Source organism: Ambystoma mexicanum, chromosome 3q, assembly GCF_040938575.1.
Source record: "Ambystoma mexicanum isolate Mex_15411 chromosome 3q, UKY_AmexF1_1, whole genome shotgun sequence".
In the NCBI taxonomy this organism is placed as follows: Eukaryota; Metazoa; Chordata; class Amphibia; order Caudata; family Ambystomatidae; genus Ambystoma; species Ambystoma mexicanum.
In genome coordinates this window covers 795,977,400-795,996,352 of record NC_090926.1, presented here as the reverse complement: position 1 = coordinate 795,996,352, position 18,953 = coordinate 795,977,400, and the positions used below count along the sequence as shown (strand labels likewise).

At 46.0% G+C, this 18,953-nt stretch overlaps 1 protein-coding gene across 1 annotated transcript in view; it reads right to left on the bottom strand.

Moving 5' to 3' along the window:
* The window catches only part of XYLT2 (xylosyltransferase 2), a 294,426-nt gene that overhangs the window by 81,577 nt on the left and 193,896 nt on the right, over positions 1-18,953 (bottom strand). The window contains exon 9 of the mRNA XM_069654872.1: positions 2,356-2,551. Coding sequence (XP_069510973.1) covers positions 2,356-2,551 — 196 coding nt within the window. The remainder of the gene's footprint in view (positions 1-2,355; positions 2,552-18,953) is intronic.

Below are 18,953 nucleotides of genomic sequence, written 5' to 3'. Positions count from 1 at the left end.
ACCAGCTCGCATCACCTTCTGAGAAGCTAGGTCTTGATTGCTCGACTAAGTTACCATAATAGAGAATCTTGGCAGGGGTCTCTGTGCTTCCCCTCTACCATATAGAGGGTGAAAGTGAAGAACCCCCCCCCCTCCGGTCTTCACAGCCAGGGTCGCCACTTGATGGGCAGTATTTCTTCGACAAATACTTGTTAACCGCCGGAATAGATTCTGGGGAAATCCAAGTACCCTTTTCTGTAGGGCTCCATGAAATGGCAACACCGGGTCAGTGGACGGACCCTGAACCAAGATGTCCGTAAGATCTTGATCATACTCAACCTGAGGCCTGGACCAACTCAGGTACTCCGCAATTCTCAACATCAGTCTCTTATAGGAGAATTCTGCATGTTCACCCTGATCGGGTTTCACAAATTCTATCTCAGGGGAGGTGTCGAGGCCACTGGCATGTAAGGACTGACACAAATGCTCAATCCTACTATCCTCATCAACGAGACATTCCGGAGTATTAGGTGTCCCATAAGACGCCCCACGTCACCATCCGGCCTCTCCGCACGTCACCATCCGACCTCTCCCCATCATCCTCCTCAAATGTTCTGGAGGGATTGGAAAAACTCCTTCCTAGGTAGAGGAGTGCACCTCTTATCTGAAACAGGCTTCACAGTTTTAGTAAGAGCCTTTCTAGGAGGTCCTGGAGCCACAGGGGCATCCGACGGCAACTCCAGCCCAGCAGGCGTCGATGGCTCAGACCGTATCGGCGTCGACCTAGGCACCGAAGATTTTGAAGGCATCGAAGGTCCGACCCCAGGGAGAGACCAGACTCCTTCGCTGGGCACGGCGTGGAAGGCCTCGACACCTTCGACAGCTTCTCAAGATTCAACGGTTTCGTGGGTGATGAAGACCATGACCTGGAAAGTCTCTGGCGATCTCCCGATGCCTTGTCAGAACGGGACTGCAATGGTTCCCGATGTTTATCGCGCTGCTTACCTGAGCCTGAGGGTGTACGAGTATCGGACAGAGACCCGCCCTTGCCGGCTTCAATTGAAGCGGCGGACTGTGCTGTGCCGTGAGACTGAAAAATCTGTAACATCTGCTCCCGAAAAGCCTCCCATTCCTCGCGGGTAGAGGAGTTATCGGGGCACAGCGGGTATCAGTCATCTGACGAGGATGGGGAAGGCGAACAGTGACGGCGCTTCCAAGACCGCCTAGATGAAGAGGACGAGTGGCGTGAACCACTCCGGGACCTAGACCTGCTGGACGGCTTCCGACGATGAAACTCCCTCGACTCGTCGGTAGACATCCCAGCCGATTTGGATTTACGGGGTTTGGAAACACGGCCTACCTAACTTCCCCTTATGCTCCTGCAAGGCCTTGGCACTCAACAACTGGCACTTCGAGCAGTCTGTGGAGTGGTCCTCACCCAGGCACCACAAGCAGATATGGTGCGGGTCCATGATAGACATCTTCGACCCGCAGTCCCGACATTTTTTGAAGCCAAACCGCAGGGTCGCCTGGGTGGAAGAAGACAGTCGTACAATATGAAGTGGAAGACACGAGGTGCGCCGAGTTCACGAAGCAAACACGTTTGCGGAAAAAACGGAACAGGGGCTACGGCCGCCATGTGTCCTACTTGTAACCTCCGATGAGGTCACCCTCAACGGAGGCCCTCGAGGGACATTGACCCCGGCACCATCGATGCAAGGGCGCCCTCTGCCGAAAAAAAATTCCGAAGCAGCACAGCTGTGGACATTACATGTCATAGATAAGGAATAAGTTGGAGGACACAATCCTATCGAAATGTATGTACTCTTAAGAGGTATAGACAACAAAAGATGAGCATGACCAAGATTCTGTCTACGATGCAGGCGGACATTCTTGGGGTATGTAATTATGTACCATCTACATTAATTTAAACTGTACTCATTTGATTTTGTGGAATGATCTAATTTGACTAATATGATCGTGAATTTTAACTACAAATAGGGTCTCGCCCTGAAGGAGTTACTAGACTCCTAAATGCATTGGCAATTGAGTCCTATAAGTATTCATGCAAATGCGGACCTCTGACTCGATGAGAAATGATTATAGAGTTGATACTGTTTTTGAACTCTGCAACGACTTTGGCCTTTAATTTCACATGAACATATTCCTTACAATTCCTACTGTTGGCATATCTACCGATCACACGTTTTTTAAAATTCCCTACAGTAACCCTGAGGGGTTCAGTCTGTGAGCGACAGATTAGCTAGATGACGGTCATCTAGCTTCTTGCATTGCTATGATTCAGGCAGTAACATTTATATCAACGTATTTGGGGGTTCCCCCAGAATACTGCAGCTTGTGTTTCAGCAGCCATACCTCTAAACTCAGCAGGCGGGTGGCTGGACCGTTGTGACCAGAAAGCTTCAGCATCCCTCGAGGCATGAGCCACATTTCTAGCATCTCTGCTTGCCCAGTAGCCACATTCTGTACACCCAGCATCACCAAGTAACCTTGGAAATGATCATCAAAGAAATATAGATGCACGCTGGAGGGAAAACTTGCAGCTTTGTACCTGAGAAACAGCCAGAGGGAAAGGAACAGTGGGTGGGGGCGGAGTGGGGATGTGGAAAGAGTGGGGGTAAGGTGGGGCGGTGGCAGAGAGAAGAAGTGTCAGCAAGGTGAAAAACAACTTTACAAAAACTGAATTGCATGGACTAACTCGATCCACCCATCAGATATCACAGCAAATCTGTTCCCTACTCTTGCAGCACCTTACCTGCTCAGAAAAATACATAAACCCACACAATTGGATAATATTGACACCAGTTATCAGGACCAAGAGACCATTCAGTACAGAGTGCTACAAAATCATACTAATTATGGAAATGTTAATTTGAAAACTGAAAAGATAGATTTTTTAATTGTCTTTATTTTTGTTTAAGAACCCTATTCAAGAGCCTTTAAAAGCCACAGTAGCACAATATAAATTTCTACAGCCAGTGTGTTTGGGTAAAACTTTGTACATGCCTCATTCCATCTATACAGCTTGTTTGGAAACTGCACATTTTGTTCTAGAAGCCCTACAGCATCTTTGTGCTATATTGACACCGTTCATTTTTAAATTGGAGGTCTAAACCCTGGCCTGGTGAACAGGGGAAACTCGGTGAGCTTAGTCAAACCAATCAACGTAGCATAGAGAGTGGTCAAGGCTTAGTCTCAGGAGAGGCGAGTGGGGTTAGCGGTTCACAATGAATCCGTACAATGAGCAATAAAGGATTACACTTAGACAGGTAAGTAAAACATCACTTATATTTATTATTGGCCACAGAACACACTATAAATATTATTTGGAACAGGTAATTATATCATACAATATTAATAGTATAAAACATATATACATTCACAGTTAGTCAGTGCTGCATAATCAATTCAGCCCTACAATATCTGAAAGGGAAGGTAAGTAATTAGATATAGCACTGACAGTCCAAAGGAATTACAACCCGATCTTATAAAGACCAACCCTAAATTGATTGGGGCCTTATGCTTAAAGTTCACAACGTTTCCAAAGCGGTTTAGGAGTTGGGGGGTTGGGGGGGGGAGGAAGAGAGGGGATGGTTGCCGAGGATGTGAAGATGGGTCCAAAAGGTTGTCCAAGGAGTTTACAAGTAAAATGCTTTTCTACCTTTTGAAGTGTTTTTGGAACAAGTGTTATAAAATAAATCAAAGTTCTTCCCAAACTTAAAAGGGTGGTGATAGGGGTACCAGTAAGTATCGTAACTTACCACCTATGCTCCGATTTTTGCTCAGACTTGTTGGAGGGTCGCTTGAGGTAGGATTTCCTGCCATTGGTTCCGGTTAAGAAACCCAGGAGCTGCGGGTGGAAGGAGCTGTGTGCAACCTCTTCTCGGGGAGCAATGCATCCAGCACAGATGTAAGTCTCTTGAGGATCCTTGACGAGAAGCGAGATAGCCAATTTCAGAGATTGCCACAGATGCACGGCGACAGCAGGTGTCACAAATGTTGCAGTTGAAGACAGCCGGTCTCAGAATCTCTCAATGCTGGGACGGTGCAATCTTGCAGCAAGGTGTCTTGCAGGACAAGCAGAAGACCCCTCAAGTTCCGAAACAAAATGCGGAACAGCAACGCTTCTACCGCAGTAGTCCAAATTTGAGTTGGTCAGTCCACTGAATGGCCCAGCAACGCTTCCGAACAGGGCACAGAGAAAACGTTGAGAAAGGTTGTTCTCACCACTCCAAAGGGTCGAAGCACCAACAAGGTTCTTCTAAGAACAGTTGCCAGACAGGGCTTTACCGTGACTGCAGCAAAAGTTGGTCACCAGGTGTTTGGTAATATTTTCATATTAATGATAAATCTTCCTGGCCTGTGTCAACCCCAGAACCTTTTTGCTTGGACTCGGTAATTATTTTACATTGTCGCTAGGTGAACTGAAATCTTTTGCGCCTCTCAACTAATCTTTCACTCTTTATGGGTGACATTTTTATGTCTCTCAATAGTGTATGGTTGAAGTTATTGTTGCCTACAACTTTTGGGCTTAGGCTGGGCTCCCCTGTTAATTTCTCTTACATGTACTTGGGGTGAACTACTGTTCCCAAGTAGTAAAGAGGGATTTTCATCCACTTTACATTTTCTATAAGTGAGCCAGCAGCCCCCACCGTATGTGGAGTGTTGGGGATACAATGTATCCCCTTTTTTACTAACCCGTCAACATTGTTTTACTATTGCAAGTTTCCTGGAATCGCTGGTGGCAGTGTAATTACATTTATGACATTTTAGTCTTCATTACTCGCATTAATTCAGCCTCAGTAATGCACAGAAGGACCACCATTTTGCTAAAATGGCGAGCTCCACCTTTTTTTGCCATTTTTTGTGCGCTTGCTGTTTCTGGGGTCTTACCCTGCCATTGTAGGTGGGAACGACCTCAGTGGAAGATTGGTCTTCAGCGGGAATCCAAAGGATTCCCTGCCTAGGCTCCAGAGTGTCTGGAAAGGCAGGAAGTGAAGGAATAGTCCAAAACTTTGCAGCCCTTTGTCTTTCACCTTGCCTGAAAAGAACCAACTCCCAGTGGAGGCTGACTGTCCACATTTGACAGCCAGACCGCTCATTCCTGTAAAATGAAGGGAGAGAATGCAGAAGTTGTGCTGTAGTTCCTGATAAAATATCTCAACATGGATGCTGCTGCCAAGTCGACCAATGGAGCTGAATCCAAAGAGGAAGATGAAGAAAAGAAAGCTGTAGCGATTTCCCGTGACAGGAGAGCCTGCTATGTAACCAGAGCCTGCTGTAACACTTCCTTCCAATCAAACTGGGGGTCCTGAATGCAATGACACCTACACAGGGGCTGGTGGGATCCACTAGTCTCAGGAAGACTGCATTTTGAGCCATCTCATGACATGTTGAGATATTGCTGGGCTGCAATACCCCAGTAGTCTGGAACCTCGAGCCATTGTGCATTGCCTGGTCTTCCGAATTCCAAATCTTGTTGAAACTTTGGGGGGGGATCCTGCTGGACCTCCAGAGACTTGATTTGAGTCCTTGAAGTCCCCTCACCAGAGTGCTGGACTAGATAAGTGACAAAAATCCAACCAGCAATATTCAGGCTTCTCCTGAAAAGGGGCGCCAAAACCACAATCCAGCAGTGCAGAAACCGTTGCTTGGAGCCTTCCCTGTTGATCCCTGCTGCAAAATTTCTTCCAGTGTCCAGTCTTCAGTATTCATGACAAGGAATTCATCAACAGGGCTTTTGGCTGCAGATCCTGAAGACGTTGTAGAGGAGGTCCTAAATAAAGCCTGCACTCCAATTGTCCATTTTGAAGTACCAGGAACGTTCACACCAAAATATGTGATGTATGGAGAGCAAATAAATCAGCAGAAAGTCGCAGTAGGGCTCTGCCCAGTGCCCGTCAGAAGAACAGCACCTATTGAAGTACCAATACCAAGAAAACCATGGACAGTAAGGTATCCATTAATAAAACCCTACCAACAAATGAAATGAAGATTGCCCAAGTACAGTCCTGGAAGAAACCAAAAAGGTCTTAATGGAAGACGAATGGGGACGTCACAAGGACCGATAGATAGAAGAACTGACGACCTGAGAATGGTGCAAAAAGACAAAACACCATGAATAAGGATATCATGAACCTAAAGTGAAAGGACGATGTCGAAATACAAAGAGGTTTAAAGCTGTAAGCAAGGTGAAGGCATTCGACCAGTTTACATCTGTAAATATGCTTGGAACCACAAGAAAGCTAAGAAAACAGTGTGGCTTGCTATGCTTAGTAGAAGAATAGTGAGACAAGCGCCATTATACATAATCTACCTCAAAACGAAGCACAGTATTAGGAGTGTACTTCTACTTTGCACAAGAAGCAGAATCAACCCATGTTACTAAAGGCCAAATGAGAAAGATTCATATTTAGCAAAACGAGAAGAGACTGCTGAAACGAAACTCGGCAGAGGCAACTCGTGCCAGGAAAGCCAAGGTCATACTAATAAAAAGAAGCGAACGGTAGCTACATCTAATTGAAACTGAGAACAGAATATCCTGCCTCTGGAAGGTCAAGATAAGAAGAAGGCAGGTGGCAGGCTAAATGAGAATTAAAAACATAAATTGAGAGAAAAGCAAATTCACGGTGTAGGAATCATGTGACCAGCCGAGCTAGAAGCGAGGGTTCACACCTACGGTTGGCACCTGACCAGGCAGAGACATTAGAACCTTTCCAGACATAAGATGCAGTCTCGAGGCCAACCACAGTGAACTAATTGACACATGGCTACTAAAATGATGATTGATTGTAACCATAATCGGAGAAAGGCCAGGTAACTAAGGGGCACCCCGCACCTGGTCGACCATTCTGCGTGCTGCTAAGCGAAGATTGAAAAGTATGAATGGGGTTGGTGCCAACCCAATCACAATGGACCAAATAATCTAGGGTCCTATAGTTAGTAGAACCAATGGGACGTTGTACTTTTAGTGAAGTCTACAGTAGTCATTTTTGAAGGAAGGGCCTAGATGCCCACCTGACAGTGCTTTCCCAATCCCCTCACTCCGTTACCATATACAGATATAGTACCTATAGTAAAGTTACCTTTTCTTAACCAATACAATTGCATGTTAACTTTTGAGTGTTACACGTCAATGATGACGATTTTTGAGTATGTTACAACTTGTATGAAATTCGTTGGAGTTGCAGCGAGAAGGATGATCGCATCACTGCTGATATCCATGACTCACCGTTTTCTGTATTTGTCATTAAACAGACTCCCTTTGCCAAACCATTGAGTTGTCCTTATTGATTGGTGTTGGAGTAATGAATCTGCACCCCCATCCATCTCAAGGGTGCAGCCATCTTGTCTTAAAGTACTTTTGATCAAACCTCTGCTCTATGGGCCGGCCGGCGGTCTCGGAGTACAACGTCCCGCTGCAAACTCTTCTTCTGTGTTGAGGTACTCTGTTGGCTTGGATATTGTTAACCATAAGCCTGGCGATTCCATTGAAGCTTTTGGGGCGATTCATGTGATTGCGAGTCACTGCATCCAGTTCACCCAGGCCCACTAGTCACTGGACCCTAACTCTAAAGTGAACTACTTACTTGTGAAGAGACTACCTCAGGAATTTTTCCTGCAAATTAACCCCATCTCAACCTGCCTACACAGCTGGCACCTAAAACACTAGGGTCCCCCTTCTGCCTCCGAGAGAATTCATGCAATAAGCTAGGGACGTACTGGGTAAAAAAAAGGATTAAGTCTTCAAAAGTATAGCAAGTCTTTAAAAGAGTTGGTTGGTAACTGTCCCTCTGAGATAGGAGCAGAGTCCTTACTTTGCTTTGAATGCGTTCTTAAAAAGTATATGTAGGTTTGCTTTACTTGCCTGTGAATAGGATCCTCCTTTTCCCAAAAGGAATACCGTTTGTTAGGAAGAATTCTCATAAATGTGCTAATCCCATTCACCTCAGAGACCCACAGCAAGAATGCTGGATTTTGAGGACTTCATTCTTTTTACCTAGAGAGTGTGAGCCTTTTTCCCCCTACTCTCTCATGTATTTTGATGTGCATTTTACTCTTGTGTTCTTTGATTAGGGGATTTTAGATAACTCCATAGGCATCATCTTTTCATTTGTGTCACACAGCACCCTCAGTGCAGTGGCACATGGAAGCCTTTCAGGCTGTCCCAAGGTTTAAATACCTTCTCTGGGATAAACTACCGTTTCCCAGAGAATGTGAAGTTAAATTGACTGTAGTAGTCCTTTTAAATTCCTAGACCCAGCACACACTCTTACAATAGAGCGCTGGAGGGGTTACCTAGTATCCCCTATTTTCTAGAAACTCATGTAGCAGTTAAATGCTACCCTTTCCTGATGGCAGTGGTTTTACAACGAACTACCATGATTTGTTCAGACAGGGAACACCGGTAGCTAAAAATCACAGGAGCCATGTTTTTTTTAAGATGGCGTCTGAGCCCGTCTTTTTTTGCCATTACTTTTTGGCAAGGTCCTTCTAGTGTTTGTCTCTGCGCGCTAAACTAGGTTTGGTCCCTTTGTTTCTACGCCTTTGGCGGGCTTCAGGACTGAAGACCGCCTCTGGCACCAGAGTGTTTGGGGTGGGCAGAAGTGAGATAGGTGCCAGACACTCCCCACGCTTAGTCTCCTAGGAGACCCAAATGCACTCTGGAATGATTGGCTGGCTGACTGTCCGTGAAGGACAGCCACCCTGCTGGGTGCGTGGCAGCTAGGCTGGAATGAATGGGAGAAAACGGTTTAAAAAGGCGAGTCTCTTGGACTGGAAAGCAGAGTCGACCACTGGAACGACAGAACCGAAGATGAGCTGGAAGAGGACGGCTGCTGCAACTACTGGACTGTTGGTTTGCCCGGTGGAGCCCTGCTGCAGGTCAGATTCGCAAAGCTTACCTCGACAGAATAGCTCTTCAAGGACAACTTCTTCCTTCGAGTTGGTAGGACCTATCAACTCGTAAGCCACCTGGATACCATTCTCGGAGCTGGTTAGGATTAACCAAGGGGGAGGACACCAGCTTGTGTGCTTCAAGAACAGCAACCGGAATCGAAGATTTGCCAATTTGCCAGCTTTGCAACCAGTCCCCGTGCAGTGCAGGAGCAGTCCTGCGTTCTCCCTCTTGTCCCAACGACTGTGGCTCAGGAACAGAAGTCTTGAGATGCATCTTTTTCTTCAATATAAGGTACTGCGACAACCCGACCGAGAGAACTTACCTCTCGCTGCGAAAGTGTGTACAACTTTGGCAACTTGCAGGCCTAGTCAGCTTGTGACCAGACATACAAACCTTTCTTCCGTTAACTACTTATAAAAACCGTGCCAAAGACCTTTCCATTTTAAATACCAGAACAGTTTTTACTTATACGAGACACTAGTCCATTGACTTTGGCCTACCTATTGAATTAAATCAACTCCTCTGGTGAACTCAAACTATTTGCACTGTTTTAGAGTAACTAATATTCGTTTTATTAACTTATGCCTTTTTGCACCTACTTCCATGCTATTTTGCTCCTTCAAGGGAGCTCAACTGCTTAGTAATCAGTAATGTAGTATATTTTTTGTGCGATATTGGTTGCCTCATCTAGTGAATGCTTTATAAATGATTGTGTAATAAATTAATAAGTGTTTTACCAAGAAACCTTGAGAGTAAGTGTCTATCTGAATACTTGTAATTATAGACCTTTGTGTAACACCCTTACAAGCTCACATTCCCTCTTGAGATAAGCCTGGCTGCTCAGCTCCCTACCACAAACTATGTGGTACAGACTTATACCAAAGGTTGGTTTTGCTTACACCTGTAGTCCTAGTTGTGTGTAGTGGTCCCAGAGGGTTCGGCATACAAACTTTGCCTAATACTGTTGGCTTCACTTTGTGATTCCTCTAAAAGAACGAGTGTATACGTTCACCAACTGGGTTTTCCTTCCCCTGACTTGCTGTATAGCCCGACTAGAATAAGTCTGTCTTGGGTTTTACCTACCTTGAATAGCTGTGTGCCATTCTGAAGAAGTGTACAGAGGTATTACTTACCTTAACCTGTGTTTCACTGATCTGAAAAGCAAGCGTAATAGTTGATTACAACATTAGGTCTTACTCACCTAGTATAACTGAAGTTTATCCTAAATGTATTTGTAGGTTCATACTGTTCCATGAATCTGTGTTCCACTATTTAGAAAAATATACTTTTAACTCTTGGTTGTGCCCCCCTGAATCTGCTTTGAGCGTTCCCAAAATAGTCATAAGGTCCATTACTTACCTTGAAATATTGCAGTCTTTCTTAAAAGTGTAATAGGGGTTCCCTGCCCCCGATTTGCTTAGTGCATTCTAAAATAATTTGTGTGTGTGTGTTATTTGTCACTGAGGCTTAAGGCCCATCCAGAAAGTAGGAGTGGATTTATTAGCTCTGAACTGAAAAAGGTTACAAGGAATAATTTTAACAGAGTTGGTTTGCCATGTTATTTCATAACAGAGTGTCACTGCATGACTGAAGGCTCTACTACCCTTGAAATACTGACTGTATTAAAAAAGTATACATAAACCTGGTTTTACCCCAAGAATAGCAGATTACATTCTGAATATGTAATAGGTTCGACTTCCCTGGACTACTGATTGTATTCTTAATAAGGTTATAAGTATTGAGTTGGCTTTTATAATTGTGTTTATAAATAATGTGATGGTACTCATTTACCAAAGTTTCATCTTGACCTACTTTTATTTAAATACCCCCTTTATTTTTTACAAAACATAGTGTTCCAGTATTTCATTGGACCATATACATACTACAGTTTCTTTGCACTGATTCTATAGCCCTCTCTCCCTTTTAAGACAAGCCTGGCTGCTCTAGCCATGCTACCTCATTCTCAGGTGGTACAGCCTTAATCTAAGAGTGGAGCTTATGTACTGCCTCAGATGTACTGTTTTGATGAAGTCTTGGTAGGACTTTAGCAAAACTGTCTTAACACCAAGCCTATTCAGGATCGGTCTACAGTTCTTCCGAAGTCTTCACAGCTATGCATGATACCTGGCTCCTCTTCAGATCTCTGGGAAATGGCTGCAAAACTCTTCTTATCCTAAAGTCCAGGTGAGCATAAAAACTCAGCCCATCCAATGTAAAATCTACCCCTGCAATATGAAAAAGTTATCCAAAAAAGGTAACATGTATAAAGAAACAGGGAAATCGTTTCTCCAATACTGACCATCTGAAGGACTAGACCTTTCCCCATAACAAGCAAGCAAAAGGCCAGTGGCGTGAAGCTGAAGGCTTCACTTCACTGTAAAAAGTCAGGTCAAGGTGTAAAAGCAATATGTTTTGGGGAGGGCATAGGACATGAGGGGAAAAGGTGGCCCAAGAGAAAACTTTCCCCAACAACACATGTAAAGATTGCTGAAGCAAGTCAGGTCATAAATATGGTCAGATACATTTTTGATTTTTATGCCAAATCTCCCCCACGAGAGATTCCCCAGTACTTTTTCCTGGACTTTCTGTACATGTTTCTAGGTGAAGGGTAACCTTTTTATCCATTCACCCCTTCTTTTGCACCACCTATCGTGGTCATTTGTGAGTCTCCACATACTTCATTTTTGGAGTCATGCTTTCCAACTTTATAGGCATCTGTAATTTACTTTTGCAGCACAGAGCACCATCAAGTGACATTAATGGACTCCAAATCCCACAACGACCTGAAGACTGAGATGAGGAGGAAGAAGTAATCGATACAGAGCAACAAGAGCCTCAAGCTCACTGAGCATGCTGGGTGTTTTGGTGAGAACAGCTGTGCGTGGGACATTTAAAAAATGACAACCGACCTGCGAGAGGCAACTCAGGAGAAGACATCTGTACTCCTGCAGAGGCATGCGGACGCTGGAGACATGAGCCTGTGTGGCAGAGCAGAGGAGCTCGCCAGCAGAGAAGGGGGAACTAACCACGCACGAGCAGGAAGAGCCATTGAGACGCCAGAAGTCGCGGGATTCCTGGCTGCAGAGACGTCGGAGTCGACCCAGGTTGGGAAGCAAGCGACAGATGAATGATGCTTAGGAGCAAACTGGACCGAAGACGGTATATAGAGCTGGTGAGTCAGCTTGAGCAAGACTGGGACCACGGGGCATTTTGGAGACCACGAAAAAGACAAGTTGAATGTTGTAAAGCTACAGAAACAAAAAGAATGGGAAGGTTGGTTGCAAGTCCAGAGGGCAGACTGCAAACCCAATCCCCAATGACATGAACGCATGGATTGCAGATGTGGGGAAAGCATGAACGAACATTGGAAATACATCTACCAAGTCAAAGAATGTATATGTGATTTTGAAAGTAAAGACGAACTGTGTGATAAAAGAACTGAAGTCCTGGCAAGGATATACCACTCAGTTGAAAGTGCATAAAGAGAACTGGTAGAGGAGTATACTAGGCAAATTGCAAACCTAGAAAGAAGTTGCAAGAAAGGACAGTATTTTGAACAAAGAAATTTGTGTTAAAGAAGGACTTACAAAGCTAAAGCGCCTCTTCCCTCAGAACTGTTCGACCAAGAGACATTGTTAAACCATTTAAGAATCCAAGGAAATGTAATCACCCTCTGGAGAACGTTTACGTTGGATCCATTTTATTTATGAACACTTTTTGCCAATACCAGGTTAAAGACATTTCCCCTTCTCATGTAATTTTGTTTGTAGTGTTGTAAAACCAGATATTATGCTTGCCCTGATCAACCAATCGTCCAGGTAGGGGTAGACGTGAATCCCGCTTTCCGTGAATCCCCCCCCCTTTCCTGAGATACGCTGCCACCACCACCATCAGCTTGGTGAAGACCTTCGGGCAGAAGTCAATCCGAACGGCAGGACCTGAAACTGAAAACGCGAGTCGCCAGCCCCCAACCTCAGGTACTTCCTGCGCTTTGGATGAATCTGCACATGAAAGTAAGCATCCTTGAGGTCGAGAGACACCAACCAATCCTGAAGTTGAAGAGCCTGGAGGACTTGAGTTATCATCTTGAACTTTTCCTTCGAGAGGAGCTTGTTCAGCCAACGCAAGTCCATGACGGGTCTCAATCCCCAGTCTTTTTCAGGAACAAAAAATAGGGGGAATACCATCCCTTGTTCCTCTCCTCTACAGGCACCAGTTCTATGGCGCCTTTCTCCAGCAGGGATAGGATTTCCTGCATAAGGAGCGGACCCGGACGCTTCAAAGAGCTTCCCCGGTGGATTGTCGCGAGGCCTCTGCCAACCCACACATCTGAAGTAATGGCACGCCATTCTCCAAGATGCTGCACAAGTCTGCCCCCAACCGGCGTACCATGGGACATGGCCTCATGACTGACCGGACGCGGAAGTGCCTGAGGGCAAAGAGGCAACTGCCCGAGCAGCTTTGGCACCTCGAGTACCTTGCTTTCCACCTCTGGTACTCCTAAGGTGGCCCCTTTGACTGGCAGCGCCACTTGATCAACCAAAGGAAGAGTAGTACCGAAAGGAACCTCCCCTGCATTGCTGTCCCCTAGGACGAAAAGGTGGAGGTTGACGTACTGCAGCGTCCAAAGACTTAACTGCAGCTCTGGAGGTCTGCAACCTCTCAGGGCTCTCGTCAGCCTTGCTGCCAAACAGATGGGCACCATCAAGGGGCATACTGAGAAGCCAGGATTGCACATCAGGAGCAAACCCAGACTTCCGCAACCATGCAAATCTGCGTATCACGGTGCTCGCAGCCATGGACCGACTGACACAGTCTGCCGTGTCCAAACCCGACTAAACGGCTTAACACACATGGCATCCTTGCCATCCTGCACGAGGGCTAGAAAACCATCCCGTTCCTCCCCTTCGGGAATATGCTCAACCGCCAAAGATGCACAATTCCAGAGAGTGTGAGTGAATCTTGCCAAGGCACAAACGGAGTTAGCTGCCTTCAAAGCCATACCCCCAGATAAAAATACCTTCTTCGCCCAACCATCAAAGCGCTTATCGTCCCCATCAGGAGGGATGGTAGGGTACGCAGCCTGCTTTGCAGGGCCGTAGCCGCCTGCACCACCAAACTCTCCTGAGTATGGTGCGTCGACATGTAGCAGGGGTCACCACTGGCTGGATGGTATTTTCTCCAAAGCGACTTATTCACTGCCGGGAGACTCTCTTGAACAGTCCAAGTCGCCGCCACCCTTCTTTGCAAAGCCATATGAAATGGCAAAACCGGGTCAGTGGGTCGACCTTGGTCCAGGATATCCGCCAGATCATCCTGAAGAAAATCAATAGGTGGAGCAGACCAACCCAAGTATTCAGTCACCCTCGACATGAGACGCCTATAGGAGGATTCAGCATGCGTACCAGGCTCAGGCCTGCCAAACTCCACCGCTGGAGAGGTTTCAAGACCACTGGCGTCATGCAAGGACTGACTGAGTCCGTCCATCTGTAACCAGACAACAGGTCATCAGGGACATCAGGAGGCGCAACCATCTCCTCATCAGAATCTTCTTCCACCTCCGAAATATACTCCGAAGGCTGGAATAAATCCACTCTGGGTGGAGGAACAGACAAGGGCTCAGAAACAGGCCTCACAGACTTACTGAGAGCCGTCCTCAGAGTTTCCACAGCCCTCCGGGGCACCGCCGGCAAATCCTCCTCAAACCGCGTTGAGGGCGCCGATGCAATCTGCGTCGACCGAGGTGCCGATGACTTCGACAACTGCTCCAAGGCCGGAGCCCCGAGAGTGTTCTTCGACGGCCTTGGCACCGACGACTTCTTCGCAGCCTCGAGAGAGACCCTTGACTGACACTGCGCCGATGGCGTAGACGCCTTCTTGGAAGGCTTCACAGGCTCAGACGGTCTTGATGGCGTCTAGGACCGGGACCTGGATCTGGCACAGCTATGGCGATCAACCTTGTCCGATCGGGACCTCGACCACTCCTGATCGCGCCAACCGCCCGAGCCCGAAGGCGTGCGAGTGGTGGCCCTAGCCCAGTCCTTGCCAGCTTTTCTCAAAGGCGTGGGCGGAACAGTGCCTTGCGTTTCGAAAATCATCATCTGCTAGTGGAATGCCTCCAATTTGGCCGCCGACGAAGGCTTGGTGGGACAAGTCAACCGCCTTCTGGCGGAATTCTCCGACGGGGAAGGCAACCGGTGGCGGCGCTTCCGCGAATGCCTAGAAGAGGCAGAGGAATGGCGGGAACCACTCCGAGACCCTCGCGGAGAGTCGCCCCTCGAGTCGTCAGTCGAAAGCCCTGCGGATTTCGACTTATGGGGCTTAGACACCCTACCTACCGTTAATTTCTTCTTCTGTTCCCGCAAGGCCTTCGATGTCAGGGACTGGCAGTCATTGCAGTAGTCTGTGGCGTGGCTTTCGCCGAGGCACCAGAGGCAGACATCATACGGGTCTGTGATGGACATCTTCGAACCGCAGTCCTGACATTTTTTAAAGCCCGACATTGTTTCTAAGTAGAAGTATTCATAGAAGAATCGAGCTCTGCCGAGATTCTGAGCAAACACGTTTGCGGAAAAAAGGGAACTGAGGCTACGGGCGCCGTGCGTCCTATATATAACATCTGGTGACGCCGACCCTCTAAGGACAACATATGGAGGTCATTGACGCAGGACGCATACGCCAAAAGATGTTCCGAAGCAGTACAGCTGTGGTCATTACCTGTCATAGATGTGGAAAACGTCAGGACACAATCCCCTTGAATTAAGGTTTCAAAACAGTCTTTAAACAATGTTTTCTCCAGGAAAATAACTCTTCTGGTGCGATTCTGTACAAGTCCAAAAAGGCTAGGGGCATTGACTTCCTTCTGCTGGAATCATCAATTTGACTCATCTCCGGACCAAGAGAATGCCTCCCTTATCTTGGTCTGTGCTTGATACACCAAAGCCAGGGGGAATGACTCCCTTCCACTGGCACCCTCTTCTCTGCTACACATTTCTTCTATTGCTTGTAACCTTGGTCTCCATCTTGACACAGATTTATCCTCTTACCATTTCTCATTCCTGCCGATACCATCTTGTTTACATTTGTAAGGCTGTGCCTTTTCTCACCTTTCCTGCTACCAAACGTTTGGTTCCTTCAGTTATTTTGTCATGTCTATTTTATTTCTCTGTCTTATTCTTTGGTCTTCCCGTTTCTTGCTTAGCTCCTTTAAAGTCTCTTTATAATGCCTCTATTAGTCTGTTATACTTACTTTCTGCTTCATCCTTTCTCGGCTGGCTACCGTTTCACTCTTGACTTACATTTAATTCTTTGCATTGTTTTTAAATCTCTTAATGATCTTGCTGTTATCTTTCTTCTCTTGTTTCTTTTTATCTTCTTGTTCGGTCTGTTCTCAATTTCTCCCATGCACTTGAGCGTTCTCAATGTCACTGGGCCTAGTAAGATCGCTATTTTTGTTCTCACCTGTTCCCCTCCCTTGCCTTGTCGCGCTCTGAAACACTTGTGTACGAGCGCGATAGAAATAAAATATCAATTTCTATTCAGTTCCTCGTTCCCCCTGCACCCCGTGCCCAATCACAATTTACGTTCCTTTTAACTGCTTGCGTCTATCCAGTGGAATGCTGTACACCACTCTCTTTGTTGTAGTACTACTTATTCTTTATTTCGTTCTGCATTTCATACTCAAATCCTGATGAAAGTTCTTTTGGTAAATTTTGTACACCCCTTATTTTACTGTTCTGTAAAGTTTGATCTGTGCAGTGGTCGGGAGTAAAGTACTGTATAAATTAAATAAATTCAATTAGTTAATGAGTTTGGGTGTTTTATCTGTCATGTGCAGTAGGTGAGGGTAAAACACCCGAGGGCCCAGGTTGGTGCCATCAGTAATAGAGTTAAATGTTCTTATAGCAATTTCTGCACAATGTTGTTGGGTGAGAGGGAGCCATGTAACCCAGACAATGTAATCTGCAGAGCATTGCCCAGTGACTCTTCTGGGTCCTTTCAAGAACATCATGGACATTTTGCATTGAACTTGTTGCAAACATCTGGAGTGCCCAGTCTTTGGAAAATGTGTTTGAGGGCTCTTGTGCTCAGTATCAATCTATGCTCTTACTGTACAAACCTGCTCAGGTGGTGGTATAAACTATTCAGCACTTATGGGACATGCTGGCTTAGTAGCCAAATCCACTGCTTTCCGCCCAAATGCTATATATGGTGACACTTTAGATCGCAATAGGAGGTTGTCCTCGCACCCTACCCGTTTTGTTCAATTAAAACATTGCTGGCTATTTTATGAGAAGGCTCTTGCCTCGGGCAGTTTCTGGAAGCAAAGTAATGCTTTGTGAACGGCCTTGAGTTCTAGTATGCTTATATGTAGCAGAGCCTCTTGGGGTGTTCATTCTCCTTGCATTCTGAGAACATGTGGGGTGTGCTCCCCATTTTAACATGAGGGGTAGATCTTAATGGGCACCTGCACCCGGGGACCAAGAAACAGTGTCAGGAAAGATTTTCTTTATGCAATTTTCCTTCCATAGTTTTCTATGGAAAACCATTATTTTTGCTCCGGTCCTGACTTTTTGAAGCAAAGTAACATCTTCAGCTTCACTTCCCTTTTGATCACTATTAGGTAAGAATGAATTAATGCAGTCAAACTGGTGTGGGACTACACAAAACTCATCTCTTGCTATTAGGTAACCCACCTTTTAAAATAGGCTTTTACTACTCAAGTTGGTAGTGTGGCTGAGCAGCCAGGCTTATCTCAAGAGGGAATGTAAGCTGTAGAGCTGGGCAATGAAACCAGTAAATACAGGTATCCAAGTTATCACTTACATACTCAGTTATAAAAAATTATTTATACACAAAGATATTTAAAGCATTCGTCAAAAAGCAGTAATCGGGTGTAACATTAATCCTGAGTTAGGCTTCAATTCAAAAAGTGAATAAAGCAGGTGAGTAATTCACTCATATGTTACACATGTTCCAGCACCCGGAGGGGACATCATTTGAGGTCAGTATAGGATTTATACAGCATCACCTTTGTAATATTGAGTTTTTAAGGAAGGAAAAGTTAGGTGTAGATCACAACAGACATAGGTTATAAGAACAATTTGATTCTCCCAAAGGAATGCAGGCAGTTTATTAACCCAGCATTAAAGTGTTCAACATTGAAACCTGTAAGGGAACAAGCACTGCCAAAGCCAATAGGTTCAGGAGGCCGCCTTTAGGGAGCCAGGACAGCCAAGTCAATGAACAAAGTCAAAGTTCTGATGCTCTGAATGTTGTTAAATAGTCCGTGTTCAAAGGAAGCACCCCCAACGGAAAAAGGATAAGATACCCCAAGTCCCATAGTACCTTGAAAATGAAGAAAGTGTTCCTGCTGGTTGCCTTCAAGATGCAATGCAGTAGACCCTTGTTACTGGTCCTTGGTCCTGGTGACGAAAGGGAGGATCCTGCGGCAGCACTATTTCCGTTGATTCAGCGGCTCTTTGTGGTTTTGGCGCCTTTTTCTCAGCGTCAATGAAGAACGAAAAGCTCTGGTTGGGATTTTCTTGATCCCTCGGTCCTGGAGTCTGGACACAGATTCCTTGCTTCTGTAGGGACCCATGGATGCCCACGAAGATCTGGCCGGATTCGGACTTCGGAAGACAATGTACTCACAGATGGTCAAGGTACCATGGGGTATTGGGCTTCTACACCCTAGGAAAGTCGCAGCAAGTCGGGGGTTGCGGCAAAAATAGTGTTAGTCTCAAGGCTAGTTGGTCCCACCAGCTTAAGGGAGGAAGTCCTTTACAGGTCTTCCCTGTTGATTCGAAAACGGGGTCAGCACAGCTGAGGGGCTTCACGGTCCAGGAGGGTGCTGCTGGTGTCTTCTGCTTCGGATGTTGTCCTCCAGTGGTCGACCCCGCTCCTAGTCCCAAAAGCCTCGCTTTTAATGCAAGTTCCCATTCATTCACAGCCCTAGGCTGTCAATCACACAGCTGGGTACCTGTCCTCCAGGACAGCCATCTGTACAATTGGAAATGGTTTTACTCAGGTACACCTAGAGACAAAGGACAGG